General features: G+C 42.6%; 1 protein-coding gene across 1 annotated transcript; it reads right to left on the bottom strand.

The window, feature by feature from the left end:
• Nucleotides 1-1,373: 1,373 nt before the first annotated feature.
• ubald1a (UBA-like domain containing 1a) lies at nucleotides 1,374-21,924 on the bottom strand. The gene is made up of 3 exons (XM_039788652.1): nucleotides 21,640-21,924; nucleotides 20,889-20,948; nucleotides 1,374-3,812 (listed from the first exon to the last, which is right to left on the bottom strand). The coding sequence occupies exons 1-3, from the start codon at nucleotides 21,745-21,747 to the stop codon at nucleotides 3,495-3,497; spliced, it is 486 nt and encodes a 161-aa protein (XP_039644586.1). The 5' UTR covers nucleotides 21,748-21,924; the 3' UTR covers nucleotides 1,374-3,494.
• Nucleotides 21,925-23,839: the final 1,915 nt, after the last annotated feature.

Genomic DNA, 23,839 nt, shown 5'->3' with positions numbered 1-23,839 from the left:
TTCCCAGCAAAGTGCTGACATCAGAATATGATTTATGTTTTTGTTCAGCAATTTGTAAGGAGTAAATAGAAGAATAACTAGGTACATAGAATTAGCAATTATGCAATTATGCAATACCACAATTACAATACAAAGAAGTGTTTTCTGGAAAAAGTATGAGCCGAAGATGCCACCAAAATAAAAACGTGAAATCACTCAGATTGTCAGTTTACAGCACTAATGATGAATAAGAGATAGGAAAAACATATCTATGTCACAATCAAGCAGTGGTGGCCTGGAGAACCCATTTACTGCCATCATACCATTACTGGGCCATGCTGTGCTGCTCTTGAACAAACCCTGATTGCTATTCCTGTTCCCACATACTCCGATGCACCGCAGTACCCGATGCCAAGTTGTCGCCATTCACCCGACCTCGCTGACACACTTGCAGCAGCTCAAAGATTGGCGCACACACAATCAGCAAAGGGAATCTGCTTTATTTCCTGTAGAGGAGGAAGGAAGCAGCCAGGAGGTGAGCCGAGGACGTTGAGAACTCTGTGACCCCACCGTTGCCACCACCATTTCACCACTGGCATGTGTGGTGTGTGTGTGTTTACGTCTGCCGATTGCGTGCGTGTGGACAGCTGGTGTTTGTTTGTGTTTACATCTGAAGCAATGTGAATTCAGGGAGGCGAAGATAGCAATGGCCGCAGAGCTAAACTCCCTCTTTCAAAAGCTTTTCCCTCTTCTCCATTTTGGCTTTCATCTCCGCCACCACTCGCTCTAAAACCTCAGCCAGACTTCTCAGTTCTCAGATAGACAGAGTGAGAGAGAGAGAGACACAAAAAAAGACAGAGAGGTTTGTAGAACATGACTTTGTACTCTGGCTGGGTGACTGTTTCAAATCCGCCTGGCTGAGAGGTAGCCAAGCGCCAGATTATGATGCATCCATCTTGCCACTGTCATTATTTAACACACTGCTCTGGTGTCTAGTACACACACACACACACACACACACACACACACACACACACACACACAGTGCGCCTCAACATCTTTGTGGGGACCCGTCATTGACATAATGCATTCCCTAACCCCTTACCCTAACCTTAGCCATCACAACTAAATGCCTAACCTTAACCCTTACCATAACCTAATTCTAACCCTAAAACCAAGTCTTAACCCTCAAACAGCCCTTTAAAGTTGTGGGGCCCAGCATGTTGGTCCCACAAAGCAGTCCGGACCCCACAAGTATACTGGATTCCCTTATGTACCCCATGAATGTAGTTAAACAAGAACACACAGACAGACACAGACACACACACACACACACACACACACACACACACACACACACACACACACTCCCAAACTGCAGTAAACCATGCCGATTAGGTTGACATACAATATTTATTTAGGTTCACAAAAATGATAAGTTAATTATCAGGTAGTCCACAAATATTGTGGGAATGGTCTCATACAAGTGGGGAAACATACATGAGAAACCATTTAGGAGCAGGCCCACCCAGAAACGCTCTGATTTAACCAAATAAAGTATGAAGCATGGAAAAGGATGAACTCAAACATTAGTTTAGTCTAAATAATAATAAAAAAGGAAGTTGCTTATTTATTCATCAATATATTCATAATTTCCCATTTCTTTTTTCTCTTTAAAAAAAACAAACCCTCAGCTATTCAAAATATCTCTTCTCTCTTCTTATATCGAATGAAAAAAATAATCCAAACAGGAGAAACCTAAAAAAGGGGTAGACCCTGTATTTAAAATATTGCCATATGTCAGGGCCATCCCTGAATTGTCCCTCAGTATCAATGGACCGGTCAAAAATAAGAGACCTAAATGTTGTAAAAACATCCTCTGTAGTACAGTGTCTGAGAATATATATATATATATATATATATATATATATATATATATATATATATATATATATATATATATATATATACACACACACACACATACTGTATATCTGAAAGTAGGCTGTAGTGTTCCCAAATAGTCTGTGGTGGGCTTCCCGAAGCTGCCCCACACCCATTTTCTTCTCATTGTTTCTCATATCTAACAAGACACTATTATTATTATATGTCCAATTTTGCTTTTACATTGAGACACTGCTGATTTGAGTCTTTGTAGAGAAACACTCATCTATTGCATCTCTATTGGGGATGAGACCCACCACCCCACCCACATCTTTTACTCCACCCCCCTCCCATTAAACATGTCTCGACCCCATGTGCGTTTGCTACAGAAGATGTTGCACGTTATGAACACGTTCATGCAAAGTGGCAATTCTGTTTACAAAGATGTATAGTAGTCGAGTTTGTCTTTTATATCTGTAGCCATTTTAACTGCGTTTGATTCGCTTTAAAAAAAATAAAAGAAAAAGAAAAAAAGATCAACCTGAAGTCCCACCCATTTTCAAAGGCCCCTCCTTTAACCTTTCAACAAAAACAGAACAATTAGCATTATAAACAATATTATATTAATGATTTCTCATTTTACTTGTAATAACCCAAATCTCCAGAGAAAAAAAAAGGATACAGTGGACAGATGTTTGTCTGAGTCCAGGTTTAAAACTGTCAGGAAAAGCCATCGCAGCAAGGATCAGTTAGCATAAACCAGAGTGGCTGCTGCCTTTAAGAAAAAACCTTTAGAAACATGTCCTGTGGCGGCAACGGTTGGTTTAAGAAGAATCCCTGATTAGCTGAAAGAAGTCAGGTGACCACCAGGTGAGGTAAGAAAAGTCCCACCTTTAACGATGGGGATGACAGTATGGAGGTGTTTCCTCTAAACGCTAATGTGTGTGTGTGTGTATTTGTTTGTGTGTGTGAATATATATTTATGTGTCTGTATACATTTTGGATTACACACTGACCAACCGCTCACATGCGTACACACTCACACACAAGTGCGTGTCGATTTTGGAGTCTGTCTCAAACACTGCGTTGAAAGTTCCTCCCTCCTCATGCAGCACAGACAGTTGCAGAAACACAGAACGCCAGTGGCAAAAAACACTGGCTGAAAGAAAAGAAAAAACAAATGAAAAATTAAGGTTTGCTGCCTTGAATGTCCTTGAACATCACATTCAATCCTTGGGCGTGACAATTAAAAAAAAAATATATATATAACAAAAAAAGTTTTTTTTTTTTTTTTTTAGTTCTATAATATTTTTCTTTTCTAAGCATTTACTTAGGAAAAACTAACAAAGATTTCAGTTGCTCTCTTATTACTATGTGTGTGCGCATCTTTTTTTCTTCTTCTATTTTTGTATTGACATTTGCATTGGTTTTCTCCTCTTCTTAAAATTGTCCACGTTGAGTTTTTCTTGGTTTCTTTGCGTAGCTTTCGTCTATTTCCATATCCATCCGTATTTTGGAAAAAAAAAAAAAAGACCAAAACCCATTTCTACCCATTATCATCTCCCACCCTCCCCGCATTTATCCACCCTCCCTGGGGTGGAAACGAGGGCTTTTCAGTCCCGTGCTGCCCTTCATCTCTCTGCCTCCATCACTACGCTAGCCTTCTGCTCAGCACCTGCGTGGGGGTTCACGCCCGTGGGCCAGGCGGGGCAGGGCTGCGTCGGGGGCTGCCCCTGAGTCCAGAGTCCATGTGGAGGTTGCGGCACATTAGGTACGTTTGGTGAGACCCCCCAGCCGCCGACCTGGGGGGGGGAAGTGGCCATGGAGGCGGCCATGGGACTGCCGCCGCTGCCGCTGTTGAAGCTCTCGGACGCCTTCAGCCTGGAGAACATGGTCAACGCGTCGGGGAAGTTGGGGGGCGTCGCTGGCGTGTTGGCTGGGGTGCACATCTAAGAATGGGGAGGGAAAGAGAAGGATTAATGCATGTTTCTTTTTTTTGTAGAGTGAGTTAAAGTGTACGTGTTGCAGCACCACATTCTGTTTTATTGATAATATTCTCCGTGGAGAAACAGGTATCTTTCGGTCTTCTATAATGGATTTCTTCCAATAAGACTGTTGACTTTCACTGTAAAACTGTGAGGCTACAAAGAGGTTTTTTTGCACTTTCATAACAACAGAATGACACCAAAACCTGGTTGATCAAAATTATGCTCAAGAACGCTTCACGGAAAATGGGCATACGCCAACAAACAAACTAGGGATGTGTATTGGCAAAAATTTGGCGATACGTTACGTATCACAATACACGGGTCACGATTCAATATATTGCAATATATTTTGATACTGTGCGTAAGGAGATATATTGGGATTTTTTTTAAGTATAATTTTAGAAAAACTTAAAAAATAAAAAGACATGATGTTCATAAAAGTCAAAGAAGTTTACTTTAGGTAAACAATTCAGTACACAGAAAATCAAACTGCCAGTTTGGGATTGTGGTTCACAGGTTCTTAGTGAGCAAATGTTTATATGCTAAAGTAGGCCAAAGTTCAGCCATAGCTACGTTGTTAGCTTCTAGCAAAAAGTCAGGCAGTGCTAGGCACTGTTAGGCAAGGACACTAGTGGTGCGTCTCAGCATAGCCATCTAATGGTAGGGGGGTTTAAACACAACATAAACGTGGACCACTGTCTTACATCAATATTTTTGAACATTTAAAAAAAAAAAAAATAGATATTGCCTTTTTGAAAATCAATACAGTATTGCAAAATAAAATCTCGCGATACTCAAGTGTATCGATTTTTTCTTACACCCCTAAACACACACACACACACACACACACACACACACACACACACACACACACACACACACACACACACACACACACACACACACACACACACACACACACACACACACACACACACACACTTAACTACTATTACTTCAGCAATTTGCATCATGGGGTACTGCACTAAAGTATCAGGCAGTAAAGGAAGTAAACTGTTTTTGTATAACTGAAGGGGAATTTAGGGGAATCCCATGCACACTTTGCTTCCCCAGAGGGTCCTGATGATGACATTATAGTCCTTTGTTTAGATCCACTTCCTGTTCCAACTATAATATGGCGTCCAATCTGATTTAGCAGCCTAGATACACTTGGACACACACACACTGGGAGTAACAGCTAATGTTACTTTCTGGACACACACACACAAAAAGCAAAAACACACACCAAGTCTCCTTGGCCTTAATATATCCCCTGTGCTCTAACCTGCTCCGACCCTCCTTTGTGCCAGCGTTGTTATTGTCCTGCTGCCTGCCAGGAGTTCCTTTAGTGGCGCACCCCGAGGACACACAATACACCCGTGTGCCAAAAACAACACTCAACCTACCAGCCTGCAGCTGACAGGCCATGTGAACAACATGTTTGGCTGCTCAGAAATAGTAAACCTTCATCCCTCATCCTCGCTAACGCAGCTTCTCACACACTGCTCCATGGCCTGCTTCCTCCTCTATGCCCCCATCCATTTGTGACCACGAAAACAACAACCTACTGTATTCCATAGGGAAGCACAGGAGAAACCACGTTTTTAACTAGGAGGCTTGTCATCTAAACATTGCTGGGCTGAGAGGGTAACAGGGCAGGCACCTACATGCCAATAATAACCCTAAATCACCAGGGCACGGCAATGGAAGAAAACAGTTTGGCAACTCCCAGGATTATATAAGATGAAATTTACTTAGGATTTTAGTACTCGACTGAAATCAAATCCACCTCATTAACCATCTATAATGCAGTTTTTGTGCTCAAACCTACAAGATGTAGCTTTATTGAAGTGTGATTTTAATGTTAAACGCGAGGTTGTTTGTTCAAGGGGGGGGGCATATTCTGGAATTGGGAGTCATAGGCTCCATGAATCAACTATGGGGAACAGCAGCTGCAGTCACACATGAGTACCGGACAAAAAAATGTTAACATGCTGAACAGGGAAAAAAGCTGGGGGAAAAAACAAACATTTCCCTTACCGACAACCAGACCTCAGACTGACCCTGGGTATCTATTCTACCGTTGGCTCCATCACCCAGGATGCTCAGATTTTGATACGCAGCCTTAGCGCACAAGCAGCCTTCAGGAAAACAACAGTGTGACGGGAGCACCATTCCTCCCTTGGGTGGTGTAATAGGACCCCTTCGCCCCCTAAAAATGCTGCGGCTTGCAGGGTAGTCCTAGCGAATGTACAGTGTGGGGCCAGGCTGGCCTGGGCCCGGCCGAGTTAAGAGGTTCTCAGAGTGGCACGCTGCTATGAAAGGTGAGTGTGTCCACTGTGCACTCTGACAGGAAACGCTGGCTCATGTCTCTGAGGCGGTTTCCTGCATTAAAGAGACACCCTGGAATGCTGAAGTGACCTTTATGATCCTTCCGGTTCTTGGCGAGCAGCGGTGGAAGTTGCTGGTTGGGGGGGGGGTTTTCAACCGCGTGATCGTTTAAGGGTCTGTGTGACTGGTACTCAGGTAGAAAACAATAGATGAGGCCTTCTTGCTTACTGGCCAGGAATGGAAACCGCTGACACATGACCTTTCAGGTTGTCCACTGAGATCTCTGTATCCGACTTACCTCATCTATAAACTCATACACAGCCGAGCAGGTATAAATATACACCTGCAGTCAGCTAAGAGACTTTACATTTCATTTGTACATATTCATGGTTTGGCTTTTGCTTCATATTTAACAGCAGACTAAAACAGGAGAGATGGGAGAGGGAAGCTGAAGACAAAACAGACTTCAAAAACACCATGTTTGCGTCTCACAATTGCCCACCTCGCACTCCTCCACTCATTACACAACACAACACGCCTCCGAGTGTCGGTATGTTGAGCGTGTGAGTCGTTGCAGGGGACCTTGGACAGAGGTGCGCGGACGGTATCAACCAACAGGGAAGAGGATCTGGTCCAAAGACAGAGTTTGGAGCCGATTGCTTATCAGACACTTTCTCACTGACAAAAGCGCCAACGGACCGCAGACCTGTCTGCTGTATTTATTGATGATTCACAAACAAAGAAACACCATAGTCTCCACTCCCAAACAAATGTGACACAAACATAGGATGTGCATTATTACATCGGTCGTTATCATAAATCACAAGTGTCACGTTTCAAGCGTTCCGCAATCGACCCGCGTATCGTCAAAGCAGAGAAAACGGCATCAGTGGTGAAAGCTCCACATGGTGCAGCATACTGAGGAAGCAGGTTACTGTGTGTGTTCCCTTTGTGTGTATTAAGCAGCCTAGTAGCAGATTAACTCTCGCTGCACTGAGGCAATGACAGAACAAGGCAAGGTGGAGACCTAGGCTGGTGGCTGGACCGTGTATGGTGAATGTGCTAAATTGGGGCCGAGCGGTTACAAAAATAGTAAGTCTATATGATGTGAATTCCTAGATATTAAATGTTCATCTACTGTACATAGTAGTCCCAGTAATATTTATTCTTAAAGTGTAATAAGTAGCATAATCATATGACACAGTTAAGCTATGTTTGAGTCAAATAATCAACGACAGCTTTAGTCGTTGGTGATAGAGCGAGGGAGAAGTGAGAGAGTGACGGCGATTAGCTTTGGGTAGCGAGTAGCGACTCGAGAGTCACAGTGAGAGAAACAAAGTGTCTCCCCTGTGTTTTCTGACCACGGTGGGAAATCTGTAGCGGGAAAAGTGAACCCTCTCCTTGATTTCATGTTGTTTATGGAGAAGGAGAACCAGGAAACGAGTCGGGGGAAATGCAACGCTACCAAGCCACGGCCGGGCGACTTGCGTCGCTGCGACGTGTAGTTACCTTTTTCGAGAGGTGCACGTCAGGCTACGGCGTAGGGTCCGGCGTAGACGCAGAGGGGTCTGTGGGGGGTACGCACAACCATAAAAAGGCCTTCGCGGTCAGTGTGTGAGAGTTGGCAGCCCTGGTGACAAATGTGTTGCTCAGCAGCAACAACAACAACAACCACCGCGTATATGAATTAGGGAAGTTGTTCAGATGATTGATAGCGGGGGCAAAGACGTTACCAGCGCCTATTAATCTAAAGAGCAACGACCAATGGGAAAACTCCAACACTTGACCGACTAATGGCGTAACTATATCACTCAGCAACTTCATCACTCATTAAGTCAGTGAGTGACAGACTTTGGTGTTTATGGGACTGGCCCCGCCTTGCTTGTGTCCAGCAAGAGCTGCTGAGGCCAGTGTGTGTAAACTTAGGCTCAAATCCAATTGGCTGTTGGACAACTGACGGGCACTCGGGCTGCAACGAGTGGGTTAATATTTCATTTTGAGAAGAATTACTACCTGAACATACACACGCACACACATGTTGACGTTAAGAGTGTCTACAGAGGGCTTGCAGTTGTGTCACACACATACCGGCACTATGGGATGTGAACCATGTGAGGTTCACCGGGAGCTGTGTGGGATATGTGTAGTTATGGAATGGGTAACTTCATATGGAAGAAAGACGTGTGTACATCATTTTACAACTGTGGGTTTAAATTAGTGTTAGCGGCGGGCTTATGATATATAGACTAAATCAAAACTGTACATTTAGGATGTTAACATATGTTGTTTAGGTTGTATACAATTTGTTTAAAGAAGCAAGGATGTTTATTTGTCAGGTTAAAATTTGGTATGTTGTTATTTAGGCTATGTTTAGACAGAAACGATCCGAAGAGAAAACGCAAAAGTGGCGTTGTGCTCTCACTTTTTATTACGCGTTTAAGTGTGTGAAATTCGATGTAGTATGTACACCAGGCGGTTAGGTGGTAGTGTGAAGCACTGCGGCTGTTAACATTTAAATCAGCCAGTTACTTGGAGAAAGACTGGAGATGACAAAGATAAACTTAGTTGCATTTCTGATCTTTCTTTGGCTATTATTTGGATGTTTTTCTCATCAATATGCCATTTAATTTAAAAGTACATATAATGCTGTAACTGATAATTGAGGTGCATGTTATATATTATTTTGAGGTTTGATATATAGCAGTGGCTTGTAAACTCATGAGGGAGGGCCAAATGTTTGGCATTACACGGAAATAAAACTACAAAACTGTGCAAGGAACCATTACTGACTCCATCGTGGACAATATTGGCTGAATATACAGCAACTGAGCAAGAAAGGAAAAAAAGCAGTATATGTAACTAACTAGTGTTTATTGTGAGGGTGTGTGTGTGTGTGTGTGTGTGTGTGTGTGTGTGTGTGTGTGTGTGTGTGTGTGTGTGTGTGTGTGTGTGTGTGCGCGCGCGCGTTCCTACCAAACTCAGCAAGCCAGGGATGTCTTAAATAAAAAAATAAATCATTTTAAACATACTTTTACAATAATGTCCATCTAATCTTTGTCTTTATACTAATTGCCTTACGGTTTTATTTTTGTTTACAATATGTAATGTGTACTTTTACTCTCTGTCTCACATTTACTATCTTAACAAGGACAGATTTGCATCTAGTAGTAGGCAACATGTATTACATGTAGCAGCACATACAACAGGCAGCGTGTTACAGCAAAGAGGTCGCACCAATGTATTCAAGATACACAGATGGAGAGACGGGGCGAATAATTGACAGTGAGAGTGAGATTGTGTTCAAAACAGAGGCAACAGAGAGGGGTTGCCACGGTGACTGTTGTTATGAAGAAGCAGTGCAGATCTCCCGTTGACGGGATGGGGCTGAGGCAGGACTGGCTCTGTGGTCACCGTGGCCCCGGCCCTGTCCACCCTCTCTTCAAGTCTGTTTGCTGAGCCCAGCATGAAGAAGGCAAGGCGGACAGGCAGCGACCACTCTAAACATGCCTGGCTGGGGCCTGCGGTGAAGCTCCACAAACCTTAAACACTCCTCCGTTTGTGTACATACTGTATGTGTGTGTGTGTCCACAAACAGATGAGCTGGAGTTATTTCCAGTCTAACCGACCACATTCTTTAGAACTATCAAGTGTGTGTGCCAGGCTTAAAAAGAGAAGTTTTCCATCCTCCTGCATACTTGTGCAGAGGGTCCAGTAACATCTCGTGCCCCCAATTGACCTCCGTGTAACGTTTACCTCAGTGCTCCTACCCCCACGCCACACACTCTTATTCCTCTCACTTCCATCTCTATCTGGATGTTTTTCGTACAGCTGTCAGGAATTCTAAGACAAATTTTGCAATAAATTGAATGCGATTTTTTTTTTCTTCTTGCAGTCATGTTACTGTCAATAAACAGTGTTCAGTAGCCTGTCGGTCAGTGTTTCAATAACCAATGCATGTGAGAGGAGTGGAGGGTCCAAGTCAACGTCAGCCTGGGTCGGGCTCGGGCATGCAAAACAATACTTACGACCAAACTCATTTTTCTCCATCATTCTCTCTGCGAAGATTGTTAGAATGAACCTATAAGATGTTTGGTTTATTTGGTTTTTATTTTCTTTCTCTCACTTCCCACTCCCAGTCCTTCCTCTCCCTCCTCCTCCGGTCTGTGGCTTCACACGCTGTAAGTCAGCACTTCACAGCAAACTGTGCTGAGAGATCTGTGAGACACGAGAATCACAGCGAAGCATGCGGCCCCGAGCTTGCTGGAAGTTTCTGGACAACCTGTCAGCAGATTATACTGCTGAAAGAATACTCCATAATACCCATAAAATCGGACTACATGCAAAATGACACTTGTCTTACACCAAAAACAAATGAAGTCAAGCTCAAGATCAAGATTAACTTCACCGTCCAACAAGGTGGGACATTTGTCTTGGGCACGTAACCCCTGCTGCAGCCATTAATAAAAAAACAAACAGTAGAGCTGGGCAATATATCGATATTGTATCGATATCGTGATATGAGACTAGATATCGTCTTAGATTTTGGAAATTGTAATATGTCATAAGTGTTGTCTTTTCCTGGTTTTAAAGGCTGCATTACAGTAAAGTCATTTTCTGAACTTACCAGACTGTTGTAACTGTTCTGTTATTTGCCTTTACCCACTTAAGTCATTATATCCACATTACTGATGATTATTTATCAAAAATCTCATTGTGTAAATATTTTGTGAAAAAACCAATAGTCAACACTACAATATCACTGCAGTATCGTCCAGCCCTAAAACACAGACAACATGTAAACTAACAACATGTACAACAGATACTGTACAATACCATGCAATAGTATGGCCCTATTGGAGTGTAAAACACAACATGGTGTCACACAGTGCAGTTAAACATTACTCCAAAAAGAAATAATAAAAACAAATAAGTATCGGTGCAGAGATGACAAGCACAACAATAACGCAAATCCCCATTGTCAACCCAGGCCTGTTATGGCTTTTATCTGCAGCTATTTAGGAGCTCAATAGACAAAGGAATAAATGAGTTTTGGAATCGGCTGCAGACTAAACCGTTTCCAAAACTAATTTATTCCTGTGTACTTATCAATTTGTGGACTTGTTTGAAGCCAGTTCCCAAACCTTTTAAGAAAGTTATGAAATTTGATATCTGGAGTTCAGGTATGAAAATAACACATGCTGACGGTGACTGGTCAGTGTGACTGTCAGAAAATGTTTTTCTTCACCACAGCTGGTCTGTCAACATGCAAAATAACACGTTGTACAACTGCAAAAACAAGACGAGGGGTCTCCATTATAGCCAACACGGCATGCACACTTCAAAATCCTTATTTGGTCATCTGGTGAACCCCAGAGCAAGGTATGGTTTGAGGAACTCTGCATTTTGTTTGTTGCTTAATATAATTATGTTAATAATTTTTTCTATAATAAGAGACAACCTGGGGTCACAGTTCCACCTTGTGTTGTAGATATATCAAAGCGTTCCTCTTCTCATCGGACAGGCCACGTCATTACCCTCAACTCTGGGAGCATTCTACTCAATGCTGATGGGTCCTCTCTGCTCGTCTTCCAGCAATGTTATTGGAACTGACCAATAGCACACTGTCCCACTGAAACTGTGACTAATAATGGGCAGCTCAGGGGTGTGAAGCTTTAAAATACTGAAAAAGAACATGGAGTCATGTCTAAATAAATTCAAGGTTGAGGAAAAGAAAAAAAAAAAAGAGTAGCAAGATGTGGACAGGAGAGGCAAACAGTTGAGTGCTTCTTTTAACTGGTGCTAAGTGCTGGTTGTGTGGGAGGATGCTTGGGTTTCACCAGCATCAGGTCTGGACTAGTCTTGGGTGCATTCACGTCATGAATGTTTATATGCATCATGAAATATACACTCCTTTTGTTTGGTTTGTTTGGGCATGTGAAAACAATGCCATTCAAACCTGACAACACTGACAATGCAGGTCTCTGTCCACTTCGAAGAGGGCTGCAATACAGTATGTTAGACATGAAAACTGACACGAACACCAAAAAGCCAAAAAATGTTGTATTGGCCAAAGAGTATGAATGTTGGCCAAGGTAAGATTAACATGACTAATGGAGGGTAAACTGGTGCTATGAAATGCCTCCTCAATATATCAAATTACTGGCAAAGAGCACAGACAAGTCCATCTCGTTTAGCTAAGATTACGGGAACAGGAATTAGATGCTCTTGACAACGTGCTTCCCAATATATGTAATCTCAAAATATTACCAAGACTCTGTCCAATAAACAAACAAACCTGTGAGTCCGTGTGGCATTCAACGCCGCATTTACTTGTAATCTGGCAGTGAACACCTCAATAAACCACAACAACAGAAAGAAACTTTTCCCATTCATGGATCAAACAAATGGCATACTGTAGATGTGACTGCAGCCTAATGCTACTGTTGCTGTACAGTCATTAATGTAATGGGAAGGCTGATTTTGACTGATGCCCTGTGAGGATTGTGGAAATGAGGGCAAAATGGAAAGGCATGACATATTAAAGTTAATAGGAGTAAAAGAAATAAAAATAAAAATGAGGTGAAACCAACAGAAAGTGAGAGACGGGGGAATGAGGGGGCTATGGCAAAGCAGGAGGCAGAGCGAAAGACGGAATAAAAAGGAGAAAAAGCAGGCTGAATAAACCATAGCTGAATTAACTGTACATGATTCTGCCTGCCTGTTAAATGTTTAAATAGGGTGTGGATGTAGCCTATAGCACTGCGTTTGTTTTTTTAGAGCTGCAGGTCTGCAGTTGAATCCCAATGCAACCAATCTACTACCAAGCACTACGACTAACTATGCTAACAATGAGTTATTCAAATAAATATTGCAATGTTTTTAATGATACTTGCAATTCAATTTGAGATTTATTAAAAATACAAAAATTAAGATTCAAATTAAAATATAAACAATGTCAGGCAAACCAGCATATGCTTTGCATTAGTCTGCATCACCAACGAAAACATCAACGTTAAACAACAAGCTGAAACTCACTATAAAGCTCTGTTAAGCCAGGGGAAGATTATTTTTTTGGGCTTTTCCGCCTTTAATTGACAGGACAGCTAGGTGAGAAAGGGGAGAGAGAGAGAGGAGAGAGAGAGGAGGAAGACATGCAGGAAATCGTCACAGGTCGGACTCGAACCCTGGACTTCTGCGTCGAGGCATAAACCTCTAAGTATATGTGCGCCTGCTCTACCCACTGAGCCAACCCGGCCACCACTCAGGATAACTGTGTAGATACATTACTGCAAGCGACCCCTTTTCACTTTTCACGTTATTTGATACACTGTTATCATCAAAAAGTCGATTGTAGCCTCTTTAATGCCTTAAAACTAATTATTTAACTACATTTTTTTTGGGACATTTTCTTTAAAGAACCTGCAAATTCACTGTTTCAACAGATTATTTGACCATGTGGAATAAAGGGAGCATTAGCCATTCTTACAGCAACAACTGATAATAGAAACTTTCCAATCCATCGTTTTATGAGAGCATAACCTATTTGTACTACTTGTAGACCTTTGTTATCATTTCGGGCATTATTAGTGGGGTAACTTACGAGATACAAACGTGGGTCCATTAGCCCCTGCGCTAAGCTATTCAGCTGATAATGCTACTCTAGCTAACTCTCCCAATGTTCGACCCAGGTGAAAAAAGCTTCTGGGGGGGTGTTTGGCTCGAGGTCATGGTGCAAAGGACCCTAGGGTGAATTACTCCGAACCATCACTTTAATATATTGACAACTTGATAATACTTCAACAAATGCCACAAATACTTCTAAATATTTCAGAGGGATCCCACGCTTTAACTCAGGTACCGATTGTAAGAAAAAACACTAAACAACAAGACCTTCATCAATCTGTTTGCCAACATCCTCTCTAAGCTGTGCATGGGAAACTGCCATTCCTTTACACTACGGTAGACAGTGGAGGTTTGGCACTAGATAGTGTCACCAAATCAGCCAGACATGCAACTCTGTGTCTCTGTTTATATTATTCCATCACATAGCTCACTAACAGTAGGTTTTTATGGGAGGGGGCAGATTTCTTTCCCAACCTAAATAAAGGAGGCTGACAGGTGCTGCTGAATGTTTCAAGTGACCGTCCCCTCCCTTCCTCACCCATGAACCCTCACTCCTTCGTCCTCACCCAACATCCAGCAGCTGAGCCCCGAGTCGGTGTATGTCTATGTGTGAGTTAATATTTTATACACACTGAGACATTGTTGGATTTGTGCTCACGAGGGACTCAGTTGATCATTAGCCGAGCTGTGTTCTGTTTTCAAGTGTGTTATCGCACTGTATAGGAAGGAGAATTAAAAAAAAGAAAAAAAAAGATGGGAGCAATGACAGAAAAAGGACAGAAAAAGAAAGCAGCACTTGACAGAAGATAGGAGAACTGGGACTGAGTAGAGCATGTGTTCTGTTTGAACAACTGTACACACTGCCCTGCTCACAACAATGGCTAACAGGCTAACAATAGGTGTTCAGTGGCCCACTCATATCTAGAAAAAGGAGTTTGGCCCTGTCAACTGGTAACAGTCTGGCAACAGAAACTACTAGGCCAAAGGTCATAGTGAGGGAGAAAAAAACACGAGTGTGATGCAAACACAGCTTGCCAAAAGATGGCTTTCTTAAGGCTATGCATACACTGTAGAACAAATTTAGTTTTTCTTTCACCTCACATGCAGTCCATGTATTAGGTTTTCTAATTAGTGTAAGCTTCCATTTCAATCTGAACCACAGAACACTATAACATAGGATAATCAAAATCAATATTTAGAGATTTAAATGTAGGAATTGAAGAGCAGAGCTAAGCGAAAGGAGGATTAAACAGGGACTGGTTATAAGTTATGAATGTGAGTTAAAAAGCAGGAAAGGGATTGCTCAAGCTGAGGGAAGTGACAGCATAGAAATAGTAGGACTAGATAGCAGCAGTAAGGTGAGCTGAGACTGGCTGCAGCACAACAGCTAACCCCAGAAAACAGGCCAGGGAGACGCAATGTGACAGCAGTCCCTTAATGCAACAGACAAGGTTCCCATGTGCTGCACTGCTGCTTGTCATTCCTCCACCATAGGCCAAACCCCTGTGTGTGTGTGTGTGTGTGTGTGTGTGTGTGTGTGTGTGTGTGTGTGTGTGTGTGTGTGTGTGTGTGTGTGTGTGTGTGTGTGTGTTTTCAGTGACTCCAAGAATCAGTGTGAAACTCAATCTAACTCCAATGCTCATAAACACATCTGGTCGTTGCAGCCATCCCACATGGATTCCCATTCCCAGAGTCCCTTGAGCCAAGGTTCCTGTGTGTGTGTGTGTGTGTGTGTGTGTGTGTGTGTGTGTGTGTGTGTGTGTGTGTGTGTGTGTGTGTGTGTGTGTGTGTGTGTGTGTGTGTGTGTGGTTAGGGTTCTGGGAAGTCATGCTCCTGGAAACATGCAGGGCAACACGCTGGAACATGCAGAGCACAGGCCAAGCCTCTTCAGATGTGGCTAACTGCTTGGCATGGCTGTACAACACATGGGTACAGACAACCACACAGACACACACACAGACACACACACACAACATTAACAGATCTAGACATGATTGAATTAGAGAAACATTGCTACATGCACACCCAGGGGATTTAAGTGTGCACACATAATGAAACAGACTAAATATACAAACAATGGGAGGAAACAAACTGGATGTCACCTCATTCTGCACCTAATAAACTTCTTTAAGCAATGGCTGCAGCTGGACAGAGAGCACCTTTATTCTTTTGTGGCAGAGACACAAAGCAGCACTGTGTTATTGTATCTTCTACCCAAATACCTGGCATTGCCTTGCTATTAGCCTATTTCACCTTACGAGCCAAACCCTTCCTCACTTGTTTCCATTGATTCCTCACTGCTAGTTAGACAACAATCCAAGTATCCTTTATATACGTTGGTTAGCCTTCCTCCATCCCTTTGCATTGTGATGATGAGCAGATAGAGGCTGAGACAGAGAGAGAAATAGAAGCAGACAGTCCTCCATGTTATCACATGATGATTTATGAAGGTAATTATACCTCTGCTCTTCTGCATGGGCACACCACACACTTCAAATCTCAGTGAGCTCTTACATGGATGAGAAAAGTTAGGATTCCTAAAAATCTTTTTTAAAGCCACACCCGGACACCAAAACCAAATGTTTGCAGTTACCAAACACACACACACACACACACACACACACACACACACACACACACACACACACACACACACACACACACACACACACACACACACACACACACACACACACACACACACACACACACACACACACACACACACACACACACACACACACACACACACACACACACACACACACACACACACTTCTCCTACAGGGGTTTATATTGCCAGGAAACAGTCTTTCAACAACCTCACGCCCACTTTTATCACTTTTAGCTGTTCTGCTACGTCACTGTGTCCAGTTGTCAGTTGGTACTGAACGTTGCCCTTCATCAAATCCTAGTTTCATTTACCTTGTGCATGATGCCAGTGATAAACCGTAATTACAGCAAAATAAATAAATAAAAATGTGATCATTAACAAAAAAAAAAAGAACAAAAAAAAAAGAATTCATTGGGTTCAGTATGTAGGCCAGGCTGCGCTGTGCCCGGCAGTAGCAGTTCTTTAAATGGATAAAGAAGATCACACACACTTACTGCTTATATTTTGCTAATATGTTAATTTCAAGTATACAAAAGGACAAGACCAGATCTACAGAACCTTGACAACATTTTACAGTGTAATACGACTTTCCAAGAGAGTGCTAAAAAAGTAAAAAGAACAACAAGAACTAGAAGTGTTTCTTTCTTTTTTTTAAACCAATATGAAACATATCAGAGTGAGAACTGGAGGGAGATGTACTGTACAAGTTTAAATGTGATTCAAGAAGAAAAAAGGAGTGTGAAATATTCTGGAGATAAGACAACATACTTTAACATAACACCACAGACCTGACTCTACTGCAGGGCCGCCTCATGAGGACCTCGCCGTATACATTTTTAATAGCTGTACCACTGGCAGAAATTACACAGATGTGAAGCAGGCTTTGTGGCTTTGTTAGGTTGTCTCTTTGCTTAGTCACATGACGGGGGGGGTCACATGTTTCCAGACAGCAGTGGAAGTCATCCAGCTTGGCGACTTCCTGCGCTGTGCTCACATGAGGATTCATTCACTTTATTGTGGCTGGATGTGCCCCACATGGAGAGATATTAATCACGGAAACACTGATATGGGTGTAAAGCGTCAGTGTTACACTGTCCAGACCTGATCATTCAAAAACCATGAAGACCCGAAATATTTACCAAAGCTGCTCATGGTCATCTAGTTCCAAGGAAATCTTTCTCTTGCACTCAAGAAAACATTTTTGCTTTCACATGACCAATGATTGTCTGTCTATTATTATTCTTCACTGAGGAGACAATGTAGAAGAGCATTTTTTTTAAAGATTATTTTTGGGCTTTTTGGCCTTTATTGGATAGGACAGCAGGACTGAAGACAGGAGTGGGGGGTCATGTGCCGCAAAGGGCCGTGGGTCGGGAATCGCACGCGGGCCACTGCAGTAGGGACTGAGCCTTTGTACATGGGGCACGCTCAACCAGGTGAGCTACCAGGGCACACCGGAAGAGTGTTCCAACTGTGTAAGAAGTATCAGAAATAGCTCTCAGACTTCATATGCACAATTAGTTTAAAAATGCCTTAAAAATTTGCTTGGCACATTCCTAGAATATGTATGAAAAACAAAAAAAAGAATAGGATAGAATGTGTGCATAATATTTGCTAAGTGGGATTAGCATTAAACAGCCAGAAGGAACGCAAATATAACTCATGCATTCCAAGTGCGAGTGAACATGCAGACATGCTGTTCTGGGGGTTAGAAACTGCTTTGAGATTAATGCAAAAACAAGATAAGGATGGGCAGGGCATGACTATAAAATTCTCTAACAGGAAACATAAAGGACAGAATTGAATTCTAGAGCCTTATGTTTTGCGTCTGTAAACAGAAAGAGACCGAGTTAGCGAGGGAGGAAGGCAAGAGGAGTGAGAGCGTGTAAACTAAAGAAAGATACAGGGTGCTGTGTTTTTAGTTACAGCGGCACCCTGTGCTGTGAAAGGGTCCATTTTGGGTCGGTGTGAGCATTGCATCCTGTAGGAATGTGTTGTGGTTGCAGTGTCAGTAAAGACAGTGTGTGTGTGTTGAGGAGAAAACTGGGAGTAGACGGGGAGGGGTTGCAGAGTTTAGAGCGATAGAGTTTAGGTGTCTGGGCGTCAACAAAAACAGAGATAATTGGACAATCTGTTCAAGCGCCATCATCTGGCTGTATGGCTTTAACTGAAACACATGTACTTCACATACACAACTGTAGACAATAACAAACAAGAGTCTAAAAATGTGCGTCTGCACAGGCACTCCCCTGTGTCTGTGATTGCTACTAAAAGGAAATATAATGACAAGAGCTTTATCTAAATCCTCCGCCCTCCAGGGCATTATGCAAGACTTTACTGATGAGTAGGCTAGCTCACCTCACTATTTGATATTTGATACAGAGTATAAACCTCTGACATACAACGCACAAATGACGCATTAGCAAAGCCCAGGTAAACTAAATCGGACTTGACACGGCTAACGACGTGACTGCTATGCTACTAACAAATCCTCACATTGTTGTATTTCTTGTACCACAGTGCTTTTGTGCCCAAGATAGTTTATTATTTCCCATGATGCCAAAGTTAAATGGGAAAGGGATTTGGTACACCACATTCAGCTTCATACATTGTTGGGCCTCAAAAACAATAGCCTAAACAAGCTCATTGAACAGTATCCATAAACTAACTGACCCACATGACGTACTAAATCTGCCATGCTGCCAAGAACTGCATGTCTACAGGCAATCTGTTGGGGCCATTGGGGCTGGAGCGAGGCTGCTAGCCAAAATAGCAATCTCAAGGATGAGTTCAGTTTCTGTTGCAACACATAACACTGACAAAACAGCATGTGCAACTGAAATGTAACCAAATGTTGTTCACGTTTACTCGAAACTGAAGAGAGCGACAGTGTGTGAGAGTGGGAGCAAAGTGGATTAGATCTGTAAACCAACGAGCACTGTGGCCCTATAAGCTGCAGGAAGGTTGGACACGCGGCCCTATTGTAGTACTGTTGTGACTCTCGTACATACACACAAACACCCACTCTGTGCATGCACAAAATACAAACGCATGCACGCTAGGTACGCAGAGGCATGTGCATAAAAAAGGGAACGTGAACTTGTGATTACGCAAGAACATGTCTATAACAACACCACAAACAGACGTAGGTGCTCTGCGTTCTGACTTCCATTATCCAATGTCTGCAGCAATCAAGCTCAGCCCTATTTGGCAGACAGAATAGAACAGCTCTTGGCAGATTGTTTACTCTCTAAATTAAAGTGAGACATTTCACGAGCTAAATAGAGAACGGAGATGCTCTTATTTACTGATCAGATGAAGAAGGACTGGCTTTTTCTTTTTCTTTTAATAAAGCAGGCTATAAAAATGATCAGTGTGAGACGTTTTTATTCTGACTGCCGATATTGCACTACTCCAGGGCTATATCAAATCCGCCTTTATCCCAATGTTCCTCACTTTCCTGTAGAAATGCTAAAATGTTTAACACTTTGATGACCGTCTTTGCTACACAAACAGTGAGCAAACACATACACACACACACACACAAACAAACAGTGTGAGCTTAAAAATCATCAACAGTTATGTCCAAAATCCCCTCACGTCTATATCAGGGCTCTTCCAAAAGGGCAGCTATTGCTGGATGCTGCCATGCATGCAGCTGCAAACAAAGACTTGTGTGCTGCCAAAGTGGGCTGCTGCTAAAAGCCCAAATACTGCTAGTGTTTCATAATGTTCAAAGCCCTGTGTGTGTGTGTGTGTGTGTGTGTGTGTGTGTGTGTGTGTGTGTGTGTGTGTGTGTGTGTGTGTGTGTGTGTGTGTGTGTGTGTGTGTGTGTGTGTGTGTGTGTGTATGTGCAGTGTCCTAACGCCTTCCAGTTTACTCTCCTCAGGTTTGTCTGCCCCTAAAAGTCCCCAGTGTGTTGTGTCAGGGGCAGCAATAACCCAATCAGGGGAAATGTCTGAATAACCAGAGAGGCAAATGCAACTACACAAGGATCTCTATATTTGTGAGCGGCAGCTGTCCTCTTCCTGGAAGGAATTTTTTTTTTCTGTCTTACCCAGAAACTGAGGGGGCCCTTCCTTCCGTTATGCACTTCAGTTGATGCAATGACAAATGAGGGATTTCATAAATCTACATCTATCTTCCTCTCTCCCTCTTCTTTGCACAATACACACAAATCTCTCTCTATCTCTCTCTCTCTTCCAGTGTGGCTGCTGCTGCTGCTGCTGCTGCTGCATGCCTGCCTGTGTGTTTATTTCTGGAAGCTCACAACATGGCCGACATGTGCTTTGTTATTGTTAGTACAACATCATCCCTCTTGGCCTATAGGGGCTGTTTATCCTCCCCCCATCCCACCAAAAACAACACAGTATTCTTAAAGATATACTAGCTTGAAATTAGTTTTGTTATTATTAGACAAACAGAATGAACAAGTATATTATCATCACCCCGCTCCTCCTCACACTCACCATTTGATGATGATGGCCGTACGGAATATTTGTTTCTTGAAAAAAGGCACTGAGGGCAGTCTACAATGAAAACACAGAACATGAATGACATTTTTGTGACAACGGTTTCCGTTTCAGTTAAATGCATTGAAATGGTTAGTAGGAGCAAATAATTCGTCCAAACGTGCTCATTTCTGTGTCGATATTAAATAAAAATCAAACAATACAGAACAGAGAGCTTGCGGGGAAGCCCAATGAAATGTTACATTGCTAGCAAAAATCTATATCCCGTTCACCGCAGACTAAACAATGAAGTAGCCTGCTCTTTAGTAACGTTAGGCTAGTCAATACAACACGACGGTCGTCTTTATTGCGTAACAGCACTCACTGGCCTCGTCTGTACACTGCTGTCATGTGTCGGATTATAGTATTTAATCTAGACTAAAGTCTAGCTAATTGCATATGCTAGCTGTACGCGTCGCCCTATGTATTCCCTACTGGTTTAGTCTGGCTAAAGCACGTATATAACGTTAACGTTACTTTAGCCAAATAGAGCAAAAGTTCTGGTTAGAAAGTGGGTCGACTTCTGGCCACCTAAAACGGACACATAGCTTACACTAACGCTTTGTTTTGTGTGGAATTCAAAGAACCTGAAAAGTGGCGAGAGGCAGACAGGAAAGCGGTCGGTCAGACATAAACGTTGTCTTAACGTTACCCCGCCGACTCTTAACGTTGAAAGCTTTATCATTTTCTATTTTTCTTTTAACGTTACCTCGAACTGCCAATGTGCCGCTTGCAAAAGCTGCTTCGCTTGGTCTGCCGCACAACCCGCCGTCAGGACGAACTGGTTAATCATGACTTGATGTTTGAGTTCATCCATTTTCGACGAAGCCCGTGTCCTACTCGCGGCGACTGGCTGTTAAAAACAAACGTTTTTCCTCTCTTTCTTCACTCTAGTAGTATTCCGTTTCTCTGCCTCAGTCGTCCACCATTACAGCCGGTTGAGCAAACACAAATATTTACTGTAGGAGCGGTAGTGGAAGGAGCGTTACGTGATTGACAGAATGGCGCAGCCAATCAAATGAGGACGTCGCCGGTGGGATTTGTATGCTGCGAGCGAAGGGTCTCGGATCTGCGTGTCTTTAACCGTCTGATGCGGGTTTATTTTTATACTTAAAAATATGTAAAACGAAAAAAAAAGTAAAGCACACTCCGTGCAGTTTAAATGATGGAACATATGGCATTAAAATCACAGCAGAGGAGGGAAATCCCTACTCGAGTAATCTCAGAGAGGGTTTGTTTTGGACTACAGCTCCCGTGAGCACACGCTTTGTTTGTAAAGCTCCAGAAGGCAGACTTTTGTGAATGACGGCCGCTCTCGTCCAATTCCCAGGCGCGCTGTGTCACTAGCCTTGCCAAATATGGTAAACAAATCCACCATCGCCAATTACATCGCTCGGAGTTAAATTAGGGACAGCCGATAGTACATATTCAGTAGCGACGTGCCTGCTCTGCGCACTTCTTCTTATAAATCACATCTCCCATCAGTGCTGCAGCTTGTGCGGCAGTAGCCCATACAACCTTTTCGCATTTCTCCTTTGTTGTAATAACAGAGTGAGCATGGGCTTTGTTTACGCTTGCTCAAGGACACTACAGTCGGATGTTAGGTGACAGCGTTTGAAACAGGGTTATTATAACAGAGGAATGGTGCTTTATCACCCAGCTTCACCCAGATGGCCTACGGACGCATTAACGACTTAATCACTCTGTGAATTACTACATGACATTGTGAATACGTGTGAAATTAATGAGCATATTATAATAAATCGTTAAACAAAATAGGGCCTTTTTTTTCTTTTTTACAGCAGTAGCGTAAGCCTATGTGATAAAGTGGAGAACATGTCTGTACCCCTTCAAACACAGACAATGAATGAACAATAGGCTACAATATAGTTACACTTGTCTACCTCTGGTTAATTTTCCATGTACAAGTACTCATGGATAAATTAGGGGCAGTCAAGTAAATATCTAGGCCACTAAAGCAGCAGTTTTAGTGCAAGCTGTGTGTGAAATGAGCCCTCTGATATCAACACACACCGCTCAGAATGATGGGTAACTGTAAACTGTAAACATTCTTTTATCAATGGCATGTCTGTAGCTGGGTCTATGGCGAGAGAGGATAGGAAGGATTGGAAATAGCGACATCTGCTGGTGGAAGGAGGCACCTGAAAAACAGCATAAGTAACACTTAGTGAAGTCAGGCTCATTGACATCCATGGCTTTTAGATTACACAGTTTACCTATATATATATATATATATATATATATATATATATATATATATATATATATATATATATATATATATATATTCCAGTGTGACTTTTGATTGGCTTACAGTTCTATGTTACATACAGCTCCCTTGGAGTCATTTACATTACATTTTTTACATTACATGTCATTTAGCTGACACTTTTATCCAATTGTTACATACAGTATGTCAGAGGGCGCACACCTCTGGAGCTACTAGGGCTGAAGTGTATTGCTCAGGGACACATTGGTTGATGTATCACAGTGGGAATTGAACCCAGATCTCCCACACCAAAGGAATGTGTCATATCCACTGCGCCATCACCACCCATTTAGCCATACTTAACTTAAACCAGGAACACATTGGACGAGCCTTTAATCCAAATCAAACTGGGGAAAAGACACATTAAGGTTTTGAAGATTACAGTTCCATACAAGCAACCAGATCAAACAACAGGTTGGTCAAAGTTCCATCCATCCTTGTCATCCGCTTATCCGGGGTTGGGTCGCGGGGGCAGCAGCTCCAGCAGGGGACCCCAAACTTCCCTTTCCCGAGCCACATTTAGGAGTCGTATCAGTCTACACTCTCGGCAAGAAAGCGAACAAGCATATTTTCCAAAGTGTCTAACTATTCATTTTGGGTTTAAAATCATGTAGTGTTT

Source organism: Perca fluviatilis, chromosome 21, assembly GCF_010015445.1.
Source record: "Perca fluviatilis chromosome 21, GENO_Pfluv_1.0, whole genome shotgun sequence".
NCBI classification, from domain to species: Eukaryota; Metazoa; Chordata; class Actinopteri; order Perciformes; family Percidae; genus Perca; species Perca fluviatilis.
The sequence above is the reverse complement of the archived record's forward strand: the minus strand, read 5'-3'. Positions and strand labels throughout refer to the sequence as shown.

What these genes read in the sequence shown, in the direction of transcription:
- ubald1a (XM_039788652.1), bottom strand. Translation starts at nt 21,747, where the DNA reads ATGGATGAACTCAAACATCAAGTCATGATTAACCAGTTCGTCCTGACG. An exon ending in CGGCACATTGGCAGTTCGAG is followed by an intron (nt 20,949 to 21,639) that starts GTAACGTTAAAA and finishes TTTTCATTGTAG; the next exon opens with ACTGCCCTCAGTGCCTTTTT. An exon ending in ACGGCCATCATCATCAAATG is followed by an intron (nt 3,813 to 20,888) that starts GTGAGTGTGAGG and finishes CCCCATTCTTAG; the next exon opens with ATGTGCACCCCAGCCAACAC.